A 25,524-nucleotide genomic window follows, 5' to 3' on the forward strand; every position below is an offset into this window, starting at 1 on the left:
CTTTGATCAGCCTTACTTTGGTCCCTGGGTAAGGAGTAGAGCAACGCATTTTGGAAACTATCTGCATTCTAAGGAGAAGAAAGTGGTTAGTCATAGTCAAGCAAAGGTTTTTAAAAGGATGTAATGTCTAACCAATGTGATGGCCTTTTATAGTGAGATGACTGGATTGGTAGGTGAGACAAGAGGATATTGTTTATCTTGACTTTGGCAAGACTTTCAGTGTTGTTTCCAGTAATATCCCAATAGATGAACTGATGCAGTCCAGTTAAGTGAGCTGTGGGGTGATTTGAAAGGCTAAAATGTATCATAAATCTGGAGTCCAGTCACTGCAGAGCAGAGTACCCAAGTTCCCAAGGGGTTAACGATGGATTTTGCATTCCTGGATGAATTTCACTTGACCTCCCATTTAGATATATAAGTTACATACTGTGATGTGTGTATCATGATTTTTTTTTTCCTGTAAGAATATTGACAGTAGTGATTTGGGCATAAATCATTTATTTGTCCTGACACAAAAGTCACTGAAGTCTTGCAAGCTTGTCAGTCTGGTAAATATTATTTGTCTCTTTCCTCATCTAAGATTGCTGAATCAGTTTGTTTTTTGCAAAACAAAATAACATGATTTTTGTTTTAAGGATGTGGTTTGCATAACAGCCTCAGGAAAAGTATATGTATATTTGCAAATAAGACTCCTTGGGTCTCTTTCTGAGTATTTTCAACTTGATACGTGGCACCTGCTTTCTTCTATGATAACATTGTCAACTTATAAAAATAAACTGTTTGGCACTTATATTTGAGTTTTATCTAAATTTTAAAGAGACCCTAGTAGAGCAGCTGAATGCTATTACTGTCCCTAGGCTGAGATATGAAGTATGGATTATTTGCAGGTATATATTTTTCTGAAACTAGGTAATATGTGCCATGTGCCCTGTTTAATCTATCTTCCAAAGAAATAGTGTAGCTGAGACATGACTTCAGGTCTCTCTCTCTTCTGCTACTCAAAGGAGGTATGAAGATCTTTTTGGGAAAAGCCCAAGAAAAACAAGTTAAGAGACTTGTGTAATCACAGAAGTCTAGTTTGAGGAGTGAGATTTGAACCTATTTTTGTGGTTGATGGCTTTGCTCTGAAAGAGGAGTAGAACGTGCACCTTTAAGCTTATCCCCATCAAACCCAAAGAGAATCAAATCCTAGTAAAGCAGAGCAAATAGTTTTTGGTATGCTGACTGGTTGTTAATCTATCACAAAATTACAATGTTGTCATCAATAATATTGCTGGAAAAATGTCTAGAATTATAATAGCTTAATGAATGAAAGAAAAAATTGTGTCTTTAGGACATTACAAAATAATAGCAGTTTAACAAAAAAACCCTGCAGTTCTGTGAATTACACCTACTAGTTGGAGGAGCACGGAAAGTAAGAGTTACCATTTATTTATTAATGTGGGATTTGAATCAGTAATATCAAGGAAGCATGTTTTTTTGAAGGTTTATGGTTTTTTGTGTTTTCTCTCCTTTTCATTTAGGAGGACTTTGTTTTAGTATGAATAATTTGTATGTAAAATGATTGCGCTCTCTGCTATGACTTAATTTCAGAGATCTCAAGCTGCATTGCAAGGTGTGAATGCTGTGCAGCATGGAAACCTGGGTATCACAAGTCCTCTTGCTGCTGAAGGTGGGGTCCTTCCGAGTCATGGTTCTGTTCTTCGAATCGTTGTTGAAAATGTTTTTTACCCTGTCACTTTAGACATCCTGTATCAGGTAATGAGGATTGCTTAAAAAAACCACACAATCAGTTCCAGTGTTGCTACTGTAAATCCATTAATTTGTTCTCCTAAGTGTCTGTGGTTCCTGAATCTTCTGAGTGAGGACTACCTCTTTAAAATAATTTAGCTGAATTCAGGGATCTAGATTTGAAATAGTTCTATGTAAATGAAATATAGACTGAGGGCTTTGGTGCGCAGATTTTCATGTTGTCTCATTTAGTTCCTTGCAGTGGAAGCAGCAATAAACTTGAACTGTTAATTCTGCTTCCATGATGAGCTAATGAAATATTGAATGTTATGAACTTGTGAATCCATATTTTAGCACTTTCTGCTGAGTAATCTTTGTAGTTTGCTTTATATTTAGGATTTTATATTCACTTTTATAGCTCTGTGCAAGTGATGTAATATGCAAATTGCTAGGACAAATGTTTTTGATTGTTCATCTTCAGAATGGCATTTGACTGCCTCTGAAAGCTTAGAATAATGGCAGGCTGTAGTTACGAAAGACATTACTGTAACTTCTGCTAGGTGTTTGGGCTATGCTGTTGAAGGCTCTAAATTTAAAAATAATAATTTTGAGACCACATCTTTGCGTCCAAAATATTTGTTGCTATTTTACAAATATTGCAAAGCTTTTCATACTTGAGGCTTTTGTAATTAGTAGTAATTTCTGCAGTAAAAACCATGCCCCACATATGAGTCTCTTAAATAATACTATTTAGAATTACTGGGGTGATTTTGTAGGAACCTGCATTCCTGAAAGAGTCTTTTCCTGCTCTGCTAAGATCTCAATAATAGTTGTTTATAGCAACACTCTATTTTTCCTCTTACCTCCTAAAATTTTCTGTTCCTCTGTATCTCCTCACCATGATACTATACAGATTAGTTGTCACTTGGATGTAGCAATTTGCCTGATCTAAACCTTTGTATATGTCTCTGAGTGTTGCTAACTCATTACTGAACCTGTACAAATACTATGTCAGTTGCTTAAGATAGCTATTATTATTGCATTCAGAATAACCTCAGAACAAGCTCCTGTGGTTATGGGAGCTGTACTGTTCTAAGAATGCAACAGCAAAGAGGAAATTTATATTAATTTACTTTCAGTGCAGCACAACTATATTTTCAGTGTTTGAATTATTCTCACTCAACTACTTTTCCAATATGTCTTGAAAATTTATCAATATTTGAAAAGGGATCTTATTTGAAGTTCTTAATAGGGGGCAATCTCCTCTAATTTAAGCATCATGTTATGCCCAGTAGCTAAAATCTGAATTTTACTTTGTGTGGTAAGGTTAATGGAAATGAGTATTTTCATTAACAAGTATAGCATCTTCTGGAACATTAGTAGGCAAGTTGTCATCCCATACTTGGATTGTATTTTGTAAGTTGTCTTTCTTGTCAAGAAATTAACTTTTTTTGCCATAATTCACCTTAAAAAATTTATCATAAGAAGCTGAAAATTCAGTGTTATCTTTGCAGTAACAAAAGTGATATATACAGTGTGTTTAGGTTTAAAATCAAACAGGAGGGAGTACATTAAATTTCATTATGTTAAAAAAGTACTAAGCTTTCTGAATAAACATGGAAAAGCATATGATGAGAAACTGTAATTAGGCATTTCTTAGGAGGAATTGCTTTATGAACAGGAACTCAACGACTAAATTGCTGGGAAAAGGTTTCTGTTCTGTTTTCTACGGCTAAATGATGATTTCAGCATTAAAATCTTGATTCTGAGAGATGGAAAAACTGGGTGTAAAGAGTTGGGACATGAGTCTGATTCTAGGCCTAAGAGGCTGGCAACAGATGCTTATGCTTATATATGGCCATTCTTTCCATTGCAGGTTTAGTATTTCTCAGGGTTTTCTGTTTTCCTGACTTTGCATTGATTCTTAACAGTTTGTTTGAGAACAAATACTATTTCTCAAACTCACCTTTCCTCTTTGACTGTCAGTTTGGACTCCTTTTTCCTACATATGTCCTACCTTTATTTTTGTTGTCACTCTTTGTGGCTTTGCTTTTGTATAGATGCCTTCATGTAATGCAACTCCCATTTTGAATGTATGTATATTTAAATTCAGCCTTTAAAAGTATTTCTGCAGTGCTTATATTTGCAATTAATTAAGTACCTTTTGATTATAAAGTATAGGCGTAGGTTCAAATCTAGGTCTTTATCTTGCTTCTTTCCTCTTTGTTTTCTTGTTTAGGCAGTGGGTCTTAATAAGCACATCAACTATTTAAGTTGTATTTTAGTTCAAGAGATTTGCAGAATTTGTCTTACGTACAGAACATAAAGGTGGATACCTTAAAATGCAGTTTGCAGTTCCCATCTCAGCTGACTTCCAGTAACAACAAGTAGTATTGATAGAAATAGACAGATAAATCAGGTCAGCAAGTGGCTCTGTGGTGTTTTTGAATAAATTTTAAGGTTTTGACCATGGGATAGTCTATTCTGCACCTGTTCCACTGACACCTGATGTGATGCAGAGGGGGAAAAGTGTTCTAGTGTAGGAACTAGTGGGGCTTATTGTCTGAGCTTTAAACTAGCTTGGAACTGGGAAGGGGGATGTGTATGACCTTGAGAACAGGAAGCTGGAGAGCAGCACTGTGGAAAGGACCTGCACATCCTGGTCAATGGCAAGTTGAATATGAGTCAGCAGGGCTCAAGGTCTGCAGGGAAAGCCTTATGGGGAGTGGCTGACGTCACTTGGTCTGTTAAGCCTGAAGGAGACTGAGGGAGACCTCATTGCAGTTACAGCTTCCTCAGAGGGGAAGTGGGAGGAGCAGGTACTGCTCTCTTCAGTGGTGTGACCAGTGACAGGACTTGAGGAAATGGCATGAAGCTAAGTTAGGGACATTTAAGTCTGTCTGGAAAAGATTTTTCACCCAGAGGGTGTTGGGTTCTGGAGAAGGCTGTGCAGAGAAGTGATCACAGCATCAAGCCTGAGACTTCCAGAAACCTTTGGACAATGCTCTAAGGCATGACTCTTGGGGTGTCCTGTGCAGAGCTGGAATTTTGATGATTGATTGATGATCCTTGTGGATTCCTTCCAACTCAGAATGGTCTGTGATTCTATGACTTGTGAAGTCCATTTCTGAAACCTCAACTCTTGATTCATTATCCACAATTTATCTGCAGACACTGGACAAATGAGTGTTTGGACTCCCCTTCCCTGTTCTTCGTTGATTAGACATTGCTAATAGTTTAAGGAAATGTTTATCCTTCTTTCTCATTTTTATATCCTTTCTTTAATTATTTTTTTACCTGAAAAGAAGTTTTGAGTTGACTCTTGTTCAGGTCTCACAACAGAAATATTTTTCAGAAATTTATTTGGAATATTAAATTCTAGTTTTTAGTGTGCATGAATTATTCACTGCTTCTTAAAGCCCATGTTTTTTCCCTAACAGATTTTCTCTAAATTTGGCTTTGTCTTGAAGATTGTCATGTTCCATAAGAACAATCAGTTTCAAGTTCTGCTCCAATTTGCTGATGCAACGAATGCATATCATGCCAAAATGGTGAGTACAGTGTATTCAACTTGATTTTGTTTGTTTGTTTTTTTGTTGGGTGGTTTTCCCTGCTTAGTGGCAGGGGAACTATTAGGAATATTTTGTGTTTGTCTGTTAATTGTGATTTCTCATCATTCTAATACTCTTGTTGCACATGAATAACTTTGACATCTCTTTTTAGTAAAGAGGACAGCACTTTATCTACTCAACTACAAACAAATGTATAGCACATCACTCCAGGACCTGCATGACTCTATCAAAATGAAAATCATTGATATATTCCCTCTCAGTCTTCTCAAGGCTGAGCAGGCCCAGTTCCCTTAGCTTTTACTTGTGAAAGAGGTGCTCCAATTGCTTAATTATCTTTGTAGGTCAACACTGGACCCATTGAGTTCATGAGGGCTCCATGTCTTTTTTGGGCTAACAAGCCCACTGCTGAACACAGCACTCCAAATGTGGCCTCAGCAGTGCTAAGTAGAGGAGAGGATCACTTCCCTTGACCTGCTGGCAATGCTCTTTATTATGCATCCCAGGATGACATGGCTTTCTCAGCCACAAGGACAGATTCCTGGCTCACAGGCAGCTTGTGGTCTACCAGGACCCCCTGCTCCTTCCCTATAGAGCTGCTTTCCAGTATATTTGGCCCCAGGATTTGCTCTGCATTAGCCTTTGCTGAATTTCAGAAGGTTTCTCTCTGCCCATCTCTCCAGGTGTTGAGGCCCTTCTGAAGGGCTGCAGAGCCCTCTGGGGTATGGGCCACTCCTCCCAGCTTTGTGTTGTCAGTGAAATTGCTGAGCAGGCCTCTGCCCCTTCACCCAAGTCCAAGTTTAGTCCAACTAAACCCAAGTTTTAGTTCTCATACAAAGAGAGCAGTTGGTAATGAATAGTCAGATGTGTAGAAAAGCCTTAGCAATCTTTTCATGACACCTGTGATTGAAGTCAGAGAGAGGCAGACTGGAGACCTTTTCAGACCAATGGTCAGGTCAGCAGATGGGAGCCTCTGTTTGCTGCAGCAGGGTGTCACCCACAACAATTATGCACCACTTCTGGATGTTCTTGGATACAGGATCTGTCTGCTTTGTTGTTTCACTACAAGTCATGCCCAGGTCTGTGGACTTGTAATGGAGAAGACCCTCTGGGTCGTGGAGTCCAGTGATAAAACTAATGCTGCCAAGTTAATTTCTAAACCATGTCCTGAAGCACAACATCTGCACATTTTTTAAATACCTCCAGGGATGGTGTCTCCACCACTTGCCGGTTCCAATGCCAATAACCCTTTTGATGAAGAAGTTTTTCATAATATCCAGTCTAAACACCCCTTTCAGAACTGGAGCCCATTTCCTCTTGTCATGCTGCTTGTTACGTGGATGAAGAGACCAACCCCCTATGTTGCTACAGCTTCCTTTCAGGCATTTGCAGAAAGCAGTAAGGTCTCTCCTGAGCCTCCTTTTCTTCAGGGCAGACAACCCCAGCTCCCTCCAGCACTTCTCAAAGTTCTTGTGCTTCAGATCCTGTGTTAGAGTTCCTCATGTAAGGGTCAGTTCATGCAGTCAGAATTTCCAAATTAGTATTCCTATTACCATTTGATATTGTGTGTTGAGTGGGAGAAGTAAGATTAGAAACATAGGAAGTCACATAAGGCTTAAAGCTATGTTTTGTCCAATTAGCACCTTTAGCACAAGGTAATATAATACTAGTGTACTACACTAGAACTCTACACAGGATGTTTAGGTTAGCAAAATGGCAGCATAATTGTCTATTTGGTGTTTTAAAAAGTAGGCTTAATACCAGAAGGTGAGTTACTGTTTGGATGCAATTATGAGGTGAAAACTCGTATAATGGTGGAATGGTTTGGATTGGAAACAACCTTTAAAGGTCATCCAGTCCAATCCCCTGGAGTGAGCAGGGTCACCTTCAACTAGATCAGGTTGCTCAGAGCCCTGTTCAAAGGGCATCAGCCTCTTCTCAGGGCAACCTGTGCCAATGTTCCATCACAGTCATTGTAAAAAACTTCTTCTATATAGCTATTCCAAATCAACCCTCCCAGTTTGAAACCATGACCCCTTGTCCTATACCAACCTGCTCTACTAAAATGATCTGTCCTAATCTTTCTTATAGGCCACCTTCAAGTGGTGAAAGCTGCAATAATAATATAAACTTATAGTGGTGGCTACCATGATGTGTTTTATCTCTCAAAATGTAATTATTTTTCTTCAGTCTCTGGATGGCCATAGTATCTACAATGGGTGCTGCACTCTGCGTATTGATTTTTCCAAGTTAACCAACCTAACAGTGAAGTACAACAATGACAAAAGTAGAGATTTCACTCGTATTGACCTTCCTTTTGGTGATGGCCAACGAACCATAGAAACGTCCTTATCTACTCCCTTTGGTAAGAAACCTTCACTTCTAGTACAAAATACACACTGAAATAACAATTTTTATGTTGCATTTATGCTCTGGCTTCATATCAGGTTCATAGAAGGGTACATTTAGTATATATTTTTGTTTGTTATGTCCAGTAAAATTTGTATGGAAAGCATGAAGTCCAAGACATGGTAAATGACTATCTGAAACAATAACATGAGGAATACTCATGGGCAAATTTAAAGTGTTGTAAAAAAGCTACAAAATACTGCTAAAATGCTGTGAAATGGTATCATTGGTACAGGTAATGTAGTAAATATTGCATATCAGAATAATTCTGGCTGCCTAAATCTGCTTGAAAAGAAGTGTTTTAAAGGTATTAGCTCTTATTTGTTGATATTTGAGGATAATTGAGTGCTGCAAGAAACAAAACTGTAAGAAAATCCAAAATTCTATACTTATTTATATATGTCTGTACTCATCTTCTAAAAAGAAATTTAAGAAATTTTCTTACATTTTGGAAGACTTTTGTCACAGAGGAGACAGTATCTGCTTGAAGTGACACTGGAGAAACACACACAATTTGAGTGATTTTAGCTATCTTTGTCTCTCTCTAATAACAACCATTAACAATAATACATAGCTAAGAACTGACATAGCTGTTGAGTAGGTTCAAGTCCAATTGATTTGCAGAGTAAAAAGTGTGGGAGAATAATTCCCTATTTTCCTTTACCTTTCTGTAAAATTTGCAGCTAGGGCAAATACTGGGTTTGGTTTGATTTTTTTGGATAGTTGAGTTAGTTAGCTTAGATCAGAATAAGAAAGTGAGTTGCACTCACTACTTTCTTGATTTTTGTCTTCACTGCTCCCCTTAAATGCAGGTCTTGGATTTTTATGTAAAGGACAGCTGCCATTACAGTCTGGGGCAGAGGATGGTGGAATTTGCCATACAGCATTATAGAAATGTGCTGTTACCACTCTAATACATTCTAATGAATTAGACTTGCACTATTTGAAATGTCAATGGAAGGGAAAAATACAATTAGAGTAGTTTATTTCTGCACTTGCTTGTAGGGTAGAAATGACTATGCTTTTGGAGCCAAAAAACCCAAAACAAATAGCAAAACCAAAGTAATAGCTATGGATGGTGAGAGGCGCACTTCCTAGCCTTTCTGTCAGTGGTGACAAGATGCACATATTGTCAATGGCATGTTCTGAGAGGCTTAGTTACAGAACATGAGGAAAAGATGTTCTAAGTCATGTGAGTACTTCCACTGCCTCTTATTACTAGTGGATGTAGTTTTGATGTAGAATTATAAGACCAAGCTGGTAACTTTCAGAATAATACATTTGTTTTTTATTGTGCACTTGAAGTTATCTTAATAGCAAAACTGAACTACTCTTGGAACTTGTTTTTCTTCTCTTTTTTCTTTAATCTTTCTTTTGCTTTTTGTGGAACAGATTCCGTACTATAAACAAAGAGATTTTGTGCATATTTTGCATTTAAAGAGTTCTTGCATCCAGTGAGTATAAACAGAAATACATGAATTAGATTGCTTAGAAAGCTAGGCTGAGAGTCATAAAGCGAATGAATTAAAAGAAAACCAAAAAAAACGACAAAGAATTCCAGATATTTCTGCATTAGCTCAGTTTGATATTTTTTACATTCCTGGTTTTGGTATCAGGGTGCAACATGCAGGTCTTATTTGGCAGAATAAAAATTCTTGATCTATTTCTTTATTAATGTTTCCACTACCATTCTTGGATTGTGAATAAGTGATTAGTAACTATATTGCCAGAACTTGTCAGTATAATGCACCAGTGCATGTACTTCAAGAATGTATTTACTTGCTTTGATGTGATGTGTTCAGTTTTTTATATAAAAGACACTTTGTTGCCACAGATAAGAGGAGGTGTAATGTGATGTAGTTTTTGTGAATACTTGATTTCTTTTGGTAATGTATTATCCCTATCAATAACCATTTGCTAGTAGCTCTATTTTAGTCAGTGGTATGGAGGTTTGAGTAGTAAAACAGACATATTGCCAAACTTGTAGAATGTGTTTTCTGATTATACATGCCCCATTTAAAAAAATTAAAATTTTGTGTGTCCTTACATATGAGCGAATCCACAGCTCAGTCTTGTATCTAACTGCTTGGAAAACAGCTTTGTGTGCTATCCTGGGTAGCACTTAACTCCACATACTAGTATGGATATCACTGAGCTATCTTTGATGCTGGGATTCTCCATATGTTGCTATTCCAAATCTCGTTAGTGCTTATGATTTCCAGGGGAATTATAAAAACACTGGTTAGTTATGAAGTTACACAAACTGGGAAAGTACATCTCCTTAAAAAGTAGAATATATATGCTTTATGCATTTCAGCAGCTAGTAAAATTCAGAACCTCAGATTAGTTGTAGAAGTTTGTATTGTTTAGCTTATACTGATCTTAGTATTCAGGAGTTGTTTCATATCATTGCAAAACATCTTTGACTGTATTTACTTGCAGAAATTTTATAGAATACATTTCCATTGTGTGAATAGAAACCATTGAACACACTGTTCAACACTAATCTCTTCTGTGCTTTCCTATTCAAACGTCTCTAATTTACATTTTACCCTGACTTCAATTAGAGAGGAATGTTGAGGCTGACCAGAATATTTGCCTTCAAAAGTGCCTGAAAATTGCCTTTGTAAAACATAGAATCTTAGATTTCACTGAGAGTTTTAACCCAAAAGTTTTGTAAACATCTGAAATCACAGATAAAGTCAAAATAGCAACACTGGTAGCTGATTCTGATTGCTGAAATCTCTTTTGTTTTCTAAATCTTTTCAAATTTGCTTAAAAAAAAAATCTGTTCTCTCTAGCCACCCAAAATACCGTCTTTCCATCATATACAGGACCTCCTGGGTTTGCCCCAGTCTTAGGCTTTCCTCAGGGAGCAGGTAAGTTTGTTTTCTAAAAAGGTGGTGTTTGTAGTTATGGCTAGTGGTCCATCTGAATACATCTGTTCAGAGCCATTTGTTTTAAAATACAGCAATCAGAACACAGTATTTGAGTATTTGTAATTCTTTCTCATATATGTACTCAATAAAATAAATTTCTGTAATAAAAATCATATACTGATACAGTTTATTGTTTAATAAACAAAGAACCTAAATGCCATGATAAAGATTATGTGCAAGAAAAGAAATTAAGCATTTGTTCATAAAACTACTATGACATTCAAAGCAAATAAAGGGAAGGGTCCCTTTCTCTGCTGATTAAGTGAGAAATAGATAGGTTTTTAGACTGTGACTTTTCCTTTCTAGCACAGATAAACTTGTATGCTGAATTATTTTTCTGTTTTCTTGGGCTGCAATTTATGTCCCCTTCTGTTTGTATCTGCTTGTGTAGCTGACTATTTCTTTTTTCTCTGAAAGGGAGAGCTTCTTGTTTTATTGGTCAGTAATAACTAAACTCCTTAAAAGCATTTTTAAATTGAATATTGATGTTTTGCCAAATACAACCTGCTTGTATTTTTCTTTTTCTACTTTGAGATGTCAAGTGATGCTATTTATACCTTTCCAGGTCCTTCTGTTCTGCCTGTTCCAGGAGCACTTGGTCCTCTCACGGTCACCACATCAGCAGCACCTGGACACATGAATGTTCCTGGTGTTCCAGGAAACTCTGTTTTACTAGTCAGCAACCTCAACCCTGAAGTAAGTTTGATTAGTGGAACTGATGCAAGTGTCACCTCGTACCAACTTCCAGAATCCTTGCAAACTGACATTTGCTGAAGAAATAAGAGAAAATCTCTATGCTGATAATGTAAAAAACAAGACAGCTCTATACTTACTTTAGGTAGTTGGCAATATTGATGAGGTTTAAAAACTCCAGTCATCAGTGAAAAGCTTCCTAACTCAATTTACTTTAGGAACCCTATGTTAGCAGTGTAGCTAGTAATTAGAGAGGTCTGTGGTCAAATGTAAGCAATGTTTGAAGATGTAAACAATATATATATGATAATTTACTGATATCTCTGTTAGTATGACTCCTCTGTGTGCTGTTTTACCTGTAAAGAAGGCAAAGGATTTCTCCTTACGTTGGTTAAAAAACAAGGAATTAAATGGAAAGGAGAGAACAGAAAAGGAAATAAAAGCACGCCAAATCAAGTACCTTTCTAAACATGTGTAAGATCTTTCGAGTTTTGCAAATTTTTTGAGATTGAAGAACACATTGTACACACAAAAGGTACATTATGCTATTGATATCACTCTATATTTATTTTTAAAAGTTAATAAGTACCCACGTTCACTTTTCATAGTACCACACAGATGCTTTTTCATACAGTGGCAGTAAATTTACCAGAGACAGCTTGGATAGTTATTTTTGTAGTGGAAATGACATAGGCTGGTCTATAATCTTACTCGTGTTATTCAAACACTGATCAGCGCTTAATTAAAAGCAATATGCATCTTCCAAAAAAATTAAAATCAAGCTTTACCAAGGCCATGACTTAAAAAACATTTATTTTTGACTGTTGATAAGCAGTCCTATTGCAGTAATGTAAAATTCTTGTTACATACATTCAGTATATTTTGTTAACTAAAACTGTTAGGAGTTGTGGGCAGAATTGAAGTTACCTTCATATTCTGAGGTTTAAAATTCTGTTCACCAGTTTAAGTTACTGTTCTGTTTTCATACTAACAGCCAAATTCAGAGTAAGCATCAAAAACCCAGCTGTAGATTGGGATGTACAAGAAGTCAGGTTTGTTTTAGGTTTTTCAATTTATCAGTGAGTTTCTGATGATGGCTGTGGATGTGCTTTCTGCAGCTGACTATTTAAGATGATTCTTTGAATCTGAACGGTGCATGTCTCTTAAGAATAAGCATATGTGAAGCATAGGTCAGAGCTCTTTTTAAGACACTGATGCTCTATGTAGTACTAATTGTAGCTAAGAATTCATGTAGAACTTAATGCTGTAATGCGTGATACAATATTTATGTATTCAGTAATGCTTAGCTTCCTAAAAGGACAAAAAATAAGAATGTCTACAGCATTAATTATTGGGAATATATTTCTTGGCAGTTCTGTAACACTTGTCCTTCAGTATTGGTTGTCTACCCTGTCACTTCTATTTTCTGTATAGAAAATATATAGTTCATATTTCTCTCCTGTTACAGGGTTTCAGTGTGCATTTAAACATTCCTTCATGATTCTTAAATTGCCTGGTTTTGTCTTTTGGTCTCCCCCCGCACCCCCTTTATTTTTTTTAAGTAGAAATATTGCAGTCTCATTTGAATCATAAATTTATTTTTAAAAACACAGATCTCCATCCTGAATTAAAATATTTGGGCCAGAAGCATAAACTCTTGATGAATTTAAATTTTACATTGTGGTTGTTCTCTACCACTAAATGCTGATGATAAATGGGTATGGCCTTACACTTAGGCTGCAGTATCTTCTATTTTTGCATAATTTAGGTATGTTTCCTACACCTTTGAGAAGCTGAGAAGGAATAGGGCTAGAGTGTGAGTAGTGCTTCTGATACACAAGTATTTCTAGATCTCATTACTGACAAAACCTTCACCTCTGCTGAAAAATTCTGGCTGCATTAGATTGTAAATTATCTTCTTTGATACTTGGCACACAAGAATTTAATTGAGGATCACTGAAGAAAAATAATTTCTTTCAATATTTAGCTTTCTGTTCACAGCTTCTAATCAAATACAATTTAAATACCACTTTCTATACGTTTCATACATAAACAGTTTAATTCTCTGTGTCTCCCTTTAGAATGTCATGGCCATATAGAGGGATGGGGACAAAATTGATGATGAAGCAGACACATTTTGAAGCAACTGGGTTTAGTTTTTTGGTATTGTCTGTTTTTTACAAAATACAAAGGAGTTCTTTAATGCTTTATTTTTAATTCAACAAATGTCTTTCATTTTTCTTTCAGGGAATGAGCTGCTAGCTTAGAAAGAATAAGGTCAAATAATGAAGCTACTTAAAAAATTAATAGCTTCTGCAGCATGACAGAATGAGTCTTGAGTGATGAAAATGCATGAACTGAACTGTTTGCTTGTTTACATACTTTACATGTGCATAGCAAATGTGTACTAACAAGAGTGCTATACACTGTGATTGTTGCAGGGAATGGCTTTTGGAGAGGCAGGTTTTTGTATTAGTATGCAGTATCTCTTCCATTCTTTTTGTTTACCATGCACTTATGGAATAGCTGTCTTTATTTGCATGGCTTTAAAAATAATGTACTCATTTTATCATTTAAACAGGCCATCACACCTTATGGACTTTTCATCCTATTTGGTAAGACACGTCAAATATGCCTTGACAAACCACAGGACTAGTGGTTCTTTTTATTTATCTGACCCATCCTGGTTAATTCAAACTCCATTGCTCTGTGCATGTCCAGGAAATGCACTGAGAGAATGCATTGGTTTTAAAGTCTCAGTAAGTTGAGTCAGGACTTAAAGCTAGAGATACCAAAATGGCAAAATAGTTAGTGTCAGAAGAATTTCGGTGTGTGGTCCAATTTGTTTACTATGAAAAATGGAAAAGTAAAGTAAGATACAAAAACAGAGATTGCATCAGAGGAAATGCTGTACAGAATTGACTGGTGTGGTAGTTGCAGGGCACAGTGTTTGGCAGAGTAATATTTTGCCTCGGTTAAGAGGTCTGACAACTATTACACTATTGAAAAACTGAATGTAAACATGCGATAGTATGACTAGGATCTGGGGGATTTTCCTCCACTTATGAGCCCCAGAAAATAATACACAAACTCTAAAACTCTCCTTATACTAATATTTTAACCAACCTGTTTAATGAGGTGATTATTCTTTGTAACAATAATGTTAGTCAAAAGAAACAGACTTGACTTTATGCTTTTTGTAGACGTGCTCTGAAAAAATTGCCTTTCTGGATTTCTACAGGTGTGTATGGTGATGTGCATCGTGTGAAGATCATGTTTAAGAAAAGAGGAATTGCTTTGGTTCAGATGGCAGATGCAAGTCAGGCTCAATTAGGTATTGATTTTTAAGGCACAGTTATGCTTCAAGCTAACATGAGTTTAATTAATATAAAGGAAGAATTTGTCATCTGTCAGTGACAAACATAAGCAAATTAAATTCATCATTGTGCTGCATTACTACATGCAAACTTTGATAATACTCTTCATGGTTTTAAAAATAAAGTCCTGTGAATCTCAATCTAGTAAATAGTAGAATTAAAACATACAACTCTCCTGTCATTTATTTTAATAATACATTGTATTATTTTCCTGTAACTTATCTTATATCTACCTATTTAAGAATAGTGAACTGGTCAGTATTGAAATGTTGTTTTGCATTTTTTTGGCATTTGAACTGGAGATTGTTATATCCTTATACCTTTTTAAATGTAATGTTGTGACATAGCCCACCTGCTAGATGTGGAAGTTACAGTTTAAATTTAGAATGTGAAATCTGACACTAAGTAGGAAACAGTATTTGTATTCAAATAATTGTCTTTTCTTCCCCTCCATTAATTCATGTCCAAATTACGTTTCCAATGTTTAGCTATCACCTACTTGAATGGACAGAGGCTTTATGGAAGGGTCATGCATGCTACTCTTTCAAAATATCCGACAATTCAACTTCCTCGTGAGGGACAAGAGGACAAAGGTCTGACAAAGGACTATAGCAACAGCCCTTTACATCGCTTTAAGAATCCCTGCTCTAAGAACTTCCAAAATATCTTTCCTCCATCTGCCACCCTGCATCTCTCCAACATCCCGTGAGTATTTGCATGTGTCATCTTCTTGGAAAGATGTTTTTGAGGTTATGTTAAAAAGTCTGGCATAAGTTTTGGTTGTCTTTCCTTGGCCTTTTACAATTCATTCTGCAGTGGGTCACTCTGGTATGTAATTAGCAGTAAGTGAATCCTTTAACTGTCCCATTTTTATCATTAGCAAAGAGTATAACTGAAGGAATTATTGTCTTTGAGTTTTGATCAGTTTACATTTTCTTCAGAGCGTGCTTTTGGTTTTTGGTATATTTAATTGTGTCAAATTTTCACAAAGGTTAAAGACATGTCTTTTGAGGTAATGTGCATGACAACAAATTCATCATTAACATTGTTATTTAATATACATACAGTTTTTAATAATTCTAACACCTTTTAAGGAACAGTTTCTACAAAATTCAGATCTCTTTATGTGGAGGGCAAGTTGTGAGAAGGAAGAAAGTATTTAGTGTACTCTTTAAGACTGAAACAATATTTTTTATGTCTAGAATGTTATCAGCAGTGTGTGGTGTAACAGCCAAATATAAGTTTTTACAGACTTCTCTTCTTCCCAGCTGTGCAGGGAGGGAAAAAAAGGAAACTATGGAATTTTGCCCAAGTAAGAAAGAAAGAAAATTTTAAGACACTTTGAAAACAGCTTTTTGAGTAAAACAAAAATATTTCAAAATTGAAAATATGTGACATGCACTTGCACAAGTTGCAAGATGAAACATATTCCTTAAGATTTTAGGAGATTTTTATGCAATCTTAATTTTACTGAGAAAGAAACAGGGTTGTATGAAAAACAATAGTGTGTCTTAAAATATTTTTGTAGCACAATGTGATACTAAAATGTGGAGTAAAAGATAAGTGTTTTGGGCTGAAGTGTTGATGTGGTTTGAGTTGATGGAGATAAATTTAAACAGCAAAACTAGTTTAGAAGCCAAAATTGAGATCTTGATCTTATTACAGAACTCTGTGCTCTTCTGCAAGTTGAGGGGAATTTGTTTTTGGTTTGTTTGTTTGTTTTTTGTTTTTTTTTCAATTAGGAATTCTGTCACTGTTGATGATTTGAAGAACCTTTTTACAAGTAAAGGATCTACTGTGAAAGGCTTCAGATTTTTCCAGTGAGTTTTCTTGTAAAATTGCTATGCAGTCTTTCCTGGAAAATAGCTAATTGCTTTTTTGTGACTTTCTATGTGTATATAACTACAGGCAGAATTCCATGTATATATAGCTGTAGGCAAAAGTGGTACACCTCTAATGATATTTATGATCCTTTCAGTCTTAAAATTTTAAATCGGTTACTGGGTCAGCATAACTAAACTTAAAAATGTGCAGCCTTTTGACAAATTCCATGTGTGTTCAAAGTAAAGCAAGTTTAAGGGAAGTAAATGCTCATTTCTTGATAAAAGACAAGTTTTGTGTATGTAAAATGCCATATAAAAAATGAAACTGATGGCAATGTGTCTACATTAATTAAGGTTAGTTAACAGCATTATTTTAGTATGATCATACCTGCTAGAATAATTCTGTCTGTATGGAAAATGTAAGTATTTCTTAGAGGTGTTCAAGCCTCATTTTGCCCTAGCTTTTTGAAGTACTGTGTAATGAAAGAATAACATGACTTTAAGCCATAGATTGGCAAAATTTATGTAGTTTTGTTATCTTTACGTTTTAGCAGATGCCTAAATAGCTCTGATTCTTTTGCTGTACAAATGTATGTGATATAGCTGAGAAAAAAATCTGATTTATGCTACTTTTCTCTGTTGGCTAGTGAAAATTTGGTTAGGATTAATAATTTTTATTGTTCTTCAGGAGTGATTGCAAAATGGCTCTTATCCAGCTGGGCTCTGTGGAAGAAGCAGTTCATGCTCTCATTGACCTTCACAATCATGACTTTGGAGAAAACCAACATCTCAAAGTTTCCTTCTCAAAATCTTCAATCTGAATTTTCTGTGAATTTTCCCTTTAAGGCTGCATAACGGTTTTAGTAAAATCTTCAAGTAGAGACTGAGGCAGCTGTGACTGCTCTGTCTCTTCAAAGAAAAACCTTATTCATACATAAAGAATTAAGTGATGATTTTTTCTGATTTTAGCTGCAAGTATGTCATCCATAGAAAGATTATTCTATGAAATAGTTTTAGCAACAATATTTATCATCAAATTTCCTACTTATAATTTTATTTTGAGAACATCCTTTCAGCTTTTGTTGAAATCAGCCCTACAAAACAATTTAGTGCTTTCACAATGTTCCAAATGAGTATGTTTAATGAAAAGGTAAATCTACTCTGTGCAGATTAAACACTAATTTGAATGTGAAATAGTGCTTGGGTTTCTTGAAGAAAAACAAACTGTAACTGTGAGTATCCTCTAAATAGTATTTATGTTACCAGGGTGTGTGTTCATACTTTGGCAAATCTTTACAAATAACTTGTTTATAAAAATAAAAAGTCTGTGCTGTTCTTATAGATTAAGTTATTAGAGAAAAGGCAGTGCCTTCTCTCTGGGGAATAGAAGGTATTTGACAAGTTTCTTCAAGGTGTGGCATTGGAGAATTAGTTTGACTTGACTGTTGGTTGGAAGTCTGATGTCCTATTTCTACTGTGAAGGGATGTGTAGCAGTCCTTGGAGAAAATAAAACAAGAAAATGGTATTGATTTAAAATAATTTTTTACATTTCTCTAATTAATTAAATGTTTGCAATCTTATGAAAAATATTCAGGTCTATGATGGTTTCTCAAGTTTTTAAGAAGTTATTTTGCTAAGGTCATCTTTCAGGGCAGAAAAATGAAATCTCAAGGTTTTTTACCACTTTTAAGTCTAATACTTAAATTACTTGTATTTACCTAATTTCTTATTATGTGCCTTACTATGTGTGTATGAAACAATAGATTAGAGTGTTATCTGAAGTATCTTGCAAAAATATTGTGGGCTTTGTGAAAATTCTTCTCTTGGTCTTTTGAAAATCTTTTCCATGATACTTCAAGATATATTTTTTCATTAATTAATACTTTGAATTCTAGCTTTTTGTGCTTTCTTACCGAGATTGGCTATAGATGGGAATGAGGTTTAATTTGTTGTGAAATCACATAGGGATTCTTTAAACTTACCTAGTTGCACTTCTCTGCTTGTAGTTCTTCACTGATAAAAAATTCATACCCAGAAAAAATATACTAAAAAGTCAAACAAACCTAGGCCAAACGGCAAATCCAGTTAATTTTCTGGAGTTCATCTGACTTTGAGAGACACTGGCTGTATCACAATATTCTCTTGGGTTTCTGCATTTCTTTGTTTTTAATACTTGAAAGTATTAAAGTAATAGAATGCTATCATTCTTTCCTTTGTAAGTATGAAAAAAATGTTTGATACTGAATCTTCATCTCTCTTTGGGGAATGAGCTGAGATGCAGTTGGGTTTTGCCATGAGTGTACAGATGAATACTAATGACTTCTGATCATATTTTAAATAGGTGAATTTAATTTTAAGCTTTTTTTCCCTAGTGTTTTCTTTCACATAAATTAATTGAAAATTAATTGGATTTTACTTTACCACATTTTGAAGATTGATTTCTTTCAAACATGAAATATATTTACTTCTAACTATCGCAGAATTTGTTTCTGCTGTAATGTTTTGCCACTCATAACTGTTTTTGTTAATCTAAATTGTATGATTCTCTTTCTAGAAGAAAGAGTATGTTTGTACCATGATCTAAGTATTCACTAGTGAACTTTCTCAAATTTTCCCTCTGAATTATTTTTGAAAAAATCAGTCTAATAGTAGCTTGCCAGATACTATCTTGATGTACATAAATTGGTTACAGGTGTAGTGTCGAAGAAACTTCCCAGTCCAACCATCCAGGAGCCACTCTGGTGGTCACTCTTGCACCACCTGAGTTGGGGCTGAGGTGCCTTCCCAGCTACAGCCCCTACATTCCCACTGTCAGAGCAGGTTTCCTCACTGGGTGGACCCCAGTTTCCTATAGCAGAGTCTCAGTCTCCTGAGCCTTAAAATAACTTCATTACAGTGCAGTAACAAACCAACAGCTCGAGCTGGTCCCTCTCAGGAGGGACCTGGAACAAAGGAACCCCTGGGCTTTTATCCCCTCACCAGTCTAGGCACGGGAAGGTCTGGGGCCATCGGCTCCTGCCGTGTCTCGGCATCCGCTCCCCTGGCTGGGCCACGGGTCCCTGGGCCCCTGTTGTGCCGAGGGTCGGCTCTCCACGGCCTCTTTGCCTGAGCTCCACCAGCCAGAGCTCAGCCTGCAGCTCCCACTGCAGCTGCACCCCGAGCTACCTCCGTGACCATGTTCCTCAACAGTAGCAGCCAGTCTGACTGCACAGATGTAGCTATAGTAAGTGCTGTACAACACAACTAAATAAATATGCAGAATATACTATGTACTGCAAAGTTCACCTGGCTTAGGAATAATATTCCCTTAAGGGATGTTATCTTTTGGATTTCACAGAATCATGGAATGGTCCACCACTCAGTCTGTCCAGGTCCTTCTGGATGGTATCATTTCCATCCAGGTGTGTTGACTGACACACAGCTTGGTGTTATCGAACTTGCAGAGGGCACAGTTGATTCCACTGTCCATGCCACCAACAAGGATGTTTAACAGCTACCAGTTCTTATCCTTACAGAACCCTGCTCATTATTGGTCTCCACTTGGACATCAAGCTGTTGACCACAAGTCTTTGAATGTGACCATCCAGCTAGAGGTCCACCCATCAAATCCATGTCTCCAGTTGAGGCACAAGGAAGTTTTGTGGTCAGACAAGGAAGTGTTGTGCAAAGTCATGCGTTGCACAAGTCCTGATAGATGACATCAGTTGCTCTCTTCTTAACCCCCATTTCTGTAACTGTTGTAGAAGGCCATTAAATTTGTGAGGCATGATTTGCCTTCAGTGAAGCCATCTGCTTCATAATCTTACTGGGAGCCAAGGTGGGACTTCCAGACTTACAGTTCCCTAGGTCTTTCTTATTTGCCTTTTTACAAATGTAGGCTGTATTTCCTCTTTTCAAGCGAAGCTTTAGCTTTCACAGTTTCATAAACTTGTGCTGCTCAGAAAACCTCTTTTCCTCCCAGGATACTTGTTACGTCCACCCTCTGTAGCCTTTCTTTTAGTGTTTGAGTCCATCCAGGAGTTACTTGTTCATCTAAGGCCATCCTGACATTTTTGCCTGACTTCCTCTTTGTTGAGATAATCACTACTGAGCTTGGAGAAGGTGATCCTTGAATACCAACCAGCTTTGTTGGTCCCTCTTCCCTCCAGGGTTTTATCCCATGGTACTTCCACGAGGCAGATCTCCCTGAGGAGGCCAGACTCTGCTGTCCTGAAGTTTATGGTAATGAGCTGTGAACTTTCCTTGCTGCCCTTGAGGATCTCAGTCAGACTTCATTTTGTGGTCCTTGCAGTTGCGTCTGCCCTCGAGTTTCACCTTCCCCACCAGCCCCTCCTTGTTGGGAGAAAAAGGTCCGGCATAGTACCTCTTCTCCTTGCCTCCTCTTACCACTTGAAGAAGGAAGTTATATGATCAGTGCATTCGAGGAAGCTTCTGGATTGTTAATGTGCTGCTGTGTTGACAGATATTAGGGTGGTTGAAATTCCCCATGAGGAGCAAGGTTTGTGTATGTGAGGCTGCTCCTTTCTGTTTGTAAGGGGCCTTGTCTTTTCTGTGTTCCTGGTCAGACAATCTGTAGCAGCCCCCACTATAAAGTCACCTCTCCCTTGCCTGCCTTTAATGCTAAATCCCTTTAATTAAATCTCTGTCAGCTTCATCCACTCACAGGTAAAGCTGTATGATCTCCAGCTGGTCATTGACATAGAGGGCAACACCACCTCCTTGTCTACCCTTCCAGTCTTTCCTGAAGAGCCTGTATCCTTCTGTTCCAACTCCACTCTTTGGAGCCATCCCACTATGTGTCCATGACATACCAATGAGGTCATAGGCATGCCTACATCATTAACTCTTCTTCTTTACTATTGCATAGAGACTTTGGATTTGAGACCCTAATGAAGCTGACTTACTGGCCGGAGTAGCTGGAAATCCTTTGTGTTGTTCTGGTGCTTTTCTGCTGACCTGTGATCTCTCTTCAGGCTCTGGGCATCTCTTGCTGGCACTGGTGCCAAATTGATAGGAGTGGGATGGACTGAGGTTTCCTTCCCACTGGCATCTTTAGTTTAAAGCCCTTCTCACCTTGGCAAAGTGAGAAATTTAGTTGAAAGCCCTTCAGCATGGCAAGCCTGTGGCAGAAGATGGTCTTCCCCTTTCCTGACAGTTGGACCCCATCAGCCCTCAGTAGACCCAGTTTCTGAAAGCAAGTCCCATGCTCAAAGCAGCCAAAACCTTGGCTGGAACACAGCCCCAGAAGCATTTGTTGATTCACTAAGTTTGGCTGGCCTTCTCAAACACCCTTCCTTTGACTCTGATCATTGATGAGAAGACTGCCTGCAGAATCTTAAAGATTTTTAACTTGGGAAAAATCTGAAAGTGGGTAATTATTATGTTTGCTTTTTGGTGTTGTGATACAAGTGTCATGTATGTTTTTTGATTTACCTTTATTGTTCTGTTTTTGTAACCAAAATATTCTTGTCAACATGCTTTCAGATTTGTGCGTATCTAAAAGATGCTGCCGCTTAGGAAGATCTTCTTTCACAAGATATGCAGATAAGCTTTGAAACATGACAGTACTTCTTAACATTTGCTCAGCAGCATAAGGCACTAGTTAAGGCTACTTTTTCCCCTTTAGTGTTCCACCTTGAATAATTGAAAATACAGACATAACACCTTAGTTATTCCAGTACATTGTTAGTGAAGAATAGTGGCAGAAGGAATATTTTTTATACTTTGTGCTTCACACATTAGTGCCTGGTGAAAAAGTACGGTTGCATCTCATTTCTTTATTCCCTAAAGCCTATGATAGCAGATCCCTTGATACCTGTGAAAAGAGCAAAATTTGGGAAAGAATGATATTATTCTACAGAATTAACATTAACAGTGGTGTTAATGGAAAGGAGCCTCTAAAGGCCTTAGTCCTACCTTTCAGTCAGATTATAGAAAACTTTAAGCAGTTACTCTAAGAATTGTCCATGTAAATTAAAAAAAAAAAAAAATCAAATGGAACGAATTCACTGTCCTTTGGCAGTCCTCACTGTGAATTTGCTTCCTTACTATGTAACTAGGCTTTAAACATACTGCATTCTATGTCTTTGCCTTTTTCCCTGTTAAATGTGTAACTGTGAAGAGGATTCTGGCTTCATCTTCTCTCTACTGTGGCCTTAAGTTGTTAAAGATAGGTTTATAATTTCTTTGACATATGTTCTTAATTTCTGTTTGTGAAGAATCTGGTAATGTGCACAATGTAAATTGGAATATGGGCACATGGTGTGTTTCTTTGGGACTGTCTTGTGCAGGGCCAGGGGTTGGACTCTATTATCCTTGTAGGTCCCTTCCGCTTCTTAATATTTTATGATTCTATGACTGTATGGTTATGCCTCTGTATATGTCATGTCCTTGCATCAACTCTGAGTTACCTCCTAGTCCATTTTTTTTGATGGACACTTTGTTCAACATGTAATAAGGCCTTTTTAACAACCCAGGAGCAGCTAAGTGCCTTTTCAAATGATCCTTGATTTGTTGTATAATGGTAGAACTTCTGTTTCTTTGAAATTCTGCAGAACTCTTAAAACATCAGAATCAATTTCTGAAAGTTTGACTCATAATTTGACTCAGTTGCCTTGTCTGCTGGTCCTGTAAGTTGCACTGGTTTTGTGTACTGATAAACTGAAGTCCTTTTTATTCAGAAGATACTCCACGTATCTGTGGAGACTTGCCTATCTGTGGCATTTTCTGATTATTTGTATGCCAAGAAAACTTAGTCTTGTGGATAGTACTGTCAGTGAAGCCTGTCTGATCAATTATCTTGCCCTTCTCTGATTCATGACAGTGGGAAAGTGGTAAGTTGGGGGTTTTTATAAGAGATACAGAGCTACTACTTGCCATTTTGTGCTGTTAGCTTATACTTCTGTTTTTCAAATAGGAGGTCAGCTGCCTACAACAAGCATTGTTTTGCCTTAACCTTTGGCATTGATATGTTGTTAGCTGGAGCATAGCTACCAGACTTAGTCTTGTTACTCTTGTGCTGAAATGATACTAGTCAGATTGCACAGAATTTCTTCTTTAAATTAACTTTATCTTCTGCCTTCTGAAGTTTGGTTGTTATATATAAGATTGCTTGCCTGCTTTTTTCAAAGCAAATCCTAACAGTTAGAGTATAAAATTTCTGAAGCATTTAACTTCAGAGTTTTATTGATGGGGGATGTGATATAGGAACAAAATTGGACCAAAGTTTTTGTGCCTTCAGTAGTTTTATATGTAGGGTTTTTCACATCTGTAGGTGTCTTAAGTATAATAAACACATTTTTCCCCTCTGGAAAATGTATATTTATATTGTGAAAAATTAATATTGTCTACTGACTATACAAGAAGTGAACTACAGCTGTTTCAATACAGATTTAGTTATTCTACTGTCTTTCCCATTACAGTTTTTTCTTTTGTGCTGCAATATGTAGGAATCCAAGCATAACTCGTGTTATTTCCAACTTCACATAATGACATTGTGCTTGGAGCAGTCCCAAAGAAATTAAATGCTTACATAATTGAAGGTCCTTGATAAATGAAGAAAGCTTTTACTTTAGCAGGTTAATGTCATCACTGTAAGCAGATTTTCAGTTCTTGGGAACTCTGCTTTATTTCTGAATGGGAAGTTAACACACATAAATGTGATTTGAAGCACTTTTCAGTTCTTCTTGAATATGTCACCCACTTTGTGCAGAAGTTTACCACAGACCTGCAGCAGCACAAAAGTTGCTAACCAAGCAGATTTTTGCATCAGAATGTCACTTCACTCTCTGACCAAAGACTGTTCTGGTTTTACTGAGATGTATGAAAACCTGTTTTCTCTCACACTCTTTTCTGATGGGAAGACCCAATGCAAAGTGGCCTCTGTTTGAGACTATTACTGGTGATAGAAACAGTGAGAAATGATATAGTAATGTGAACCAAATGGTGTGAGAGAAGGCAAAAAGTTAATATGTTGCTTTTAGTACTGTACTCGACACAGTAAACATCTCTAAAAATTGCTGTCATTCCCTCATTTCACATGATCTGTTCATAAAAGTTTCCTTTCAGTTTATAAAATGTTCATCTAACACAAGAAAATACTGTAAATATTTGTAACATCATGTTTTGTTTTGTTTTTGTTTTTTTTTAAATCTGGCAAAAGAGTGCTTGGGGAAACAAATGGAAATGTAAAATGTTTTTATATAAAAAGATGGTCTGTATATTTTAATAAGCAAAAGCTTTCATTTGTAAAGCATCTTGTGGCATTGCATGAAAAGTATTCCATATCTGTGGTGATTACTTAAAACTGAAAGAAGATATAAGATGTATTAAAGAAACCTATTTTGTGACTGTGTAGTGCATGGTGAATTTGATTTTGTTTGTGCAGTAATATATTCTGGTTTTTTAGGCTAGTGTGTTTTCTGATTACATGATATCTATACCTAACCAATTTCCTAACTCTGCTTGTTGTAGCATGTCTTTTAATAAATGTAATTTTGGCTGTACTCTCTGAAATTTTCCTGTGTTCTTGTCTATTGCTTTGGGGTTTTTCTGGTCTTATAATTGTGCAGCTAATTGCATCTAATTTTTTATTTTTTTTCCTTCAGCATACATAGGCATCTAAACAAAAGCTTTTCATATCAAAAATATTTTAAGAGGGTTAATGCACATCTTCAGCAAGAAGAGCAGGGCAGATATTCTTATTTTCAGTAGGATGGAAATCTATTCTTCAACTCTTTAACAATACAGTGGTTGATGACTATTTTGTTATTGGAGACAGGGGTAAGAGGCTTCAGTGATGAGATACTTGGGGCCTTGTGGAGAATTCTTTTATCTTTTACCATGCTATACTCCTTTCTAGTCCTAGGATCAAAATTCATATCCTTTGCACAAAGATTTTAAAATATGTAAACAGCAGCATAAAAAGATGGTCCGCTTTCAGCTTCCTGTTTCTCAACTGTCTTGTTGATGGCTTTTCCTTCT

The 25,524-nt window shown here is 36.6% G+C and overlaps 1 protein-coding gene across 30 annotated transcripts in view; it reads left to right on the forward strand.

The window, feature by feature from the left end:
* The window catches only part of PTBP3 (polypyrimidine tract binding protein 3), a 45,167-nt gene extending 20,111 nt beyond the window's left edge, over positions 1-25,056 (forward strand). For 13 of the 30 annotated variants that reach the window (XM_086869590.1, XM_086869602.1, XM_086869595.1 and 10 more), the window contains 10 exons: positions 1,594-1,758; positions 5,172-5,282; positions 7,491-7,665; positions 10,511-10,588; positions 11,214-11,344; positions 13,923-13,956; positions 14,583-14,675; positions 15,207-15,423; positions 16,461-16,538; positions 17,230-25,056. In XM_086869590.1, the coding sequence (XP_086725716.1) occupies positions 1,594-1,758; positions 5,172-5,282; positions 7,491-7,665; positions 10,511-10,588; positions 11,214-11,344; positions 13,923-13,956; positions 14,583-14,675; positions 15,207-15,423; positions 16,461-16,538; positions 17,230-17,362 (1,215 nt within the window). In that variant the 3' untranslated portion in view covers positions 17,363-25,056. The remainder of the gene's footprint in view (positions 1-1,593; positions 1,759-5,171; positions 5,283-7,490; positions 7,666-10,510; positions 10,589-11,213; positions 11,345-13,922; positions 13,957-14,582; positions 14,676-15,206; positions 15,424-16,460; positions 16,539-17,229) is intronic. The other 17 variants (XM_086869598.1, XM_086869611.1, XM_086869597.1 and 14 more) reach the window with 3 other exon arrangements.
* Positions 25,057-25,524: the final 468 nt, after the last annotated feature.

This window comes from Cyanistes caeruleus, chromosome Z (assembly GCF_971803275.1).
Source record: "Cyanistes caeruleus chromosome Z, bCyaCae1.hap1.1, whole genome shotgun sequence".
Classification (NCBI taxonomy): domain Eukaryota; kingdom Metazoa; phylum Chordata; class Aves; order Passeriformes; family Paridae; genus Cyanistes; species Cyanistes caeruleus.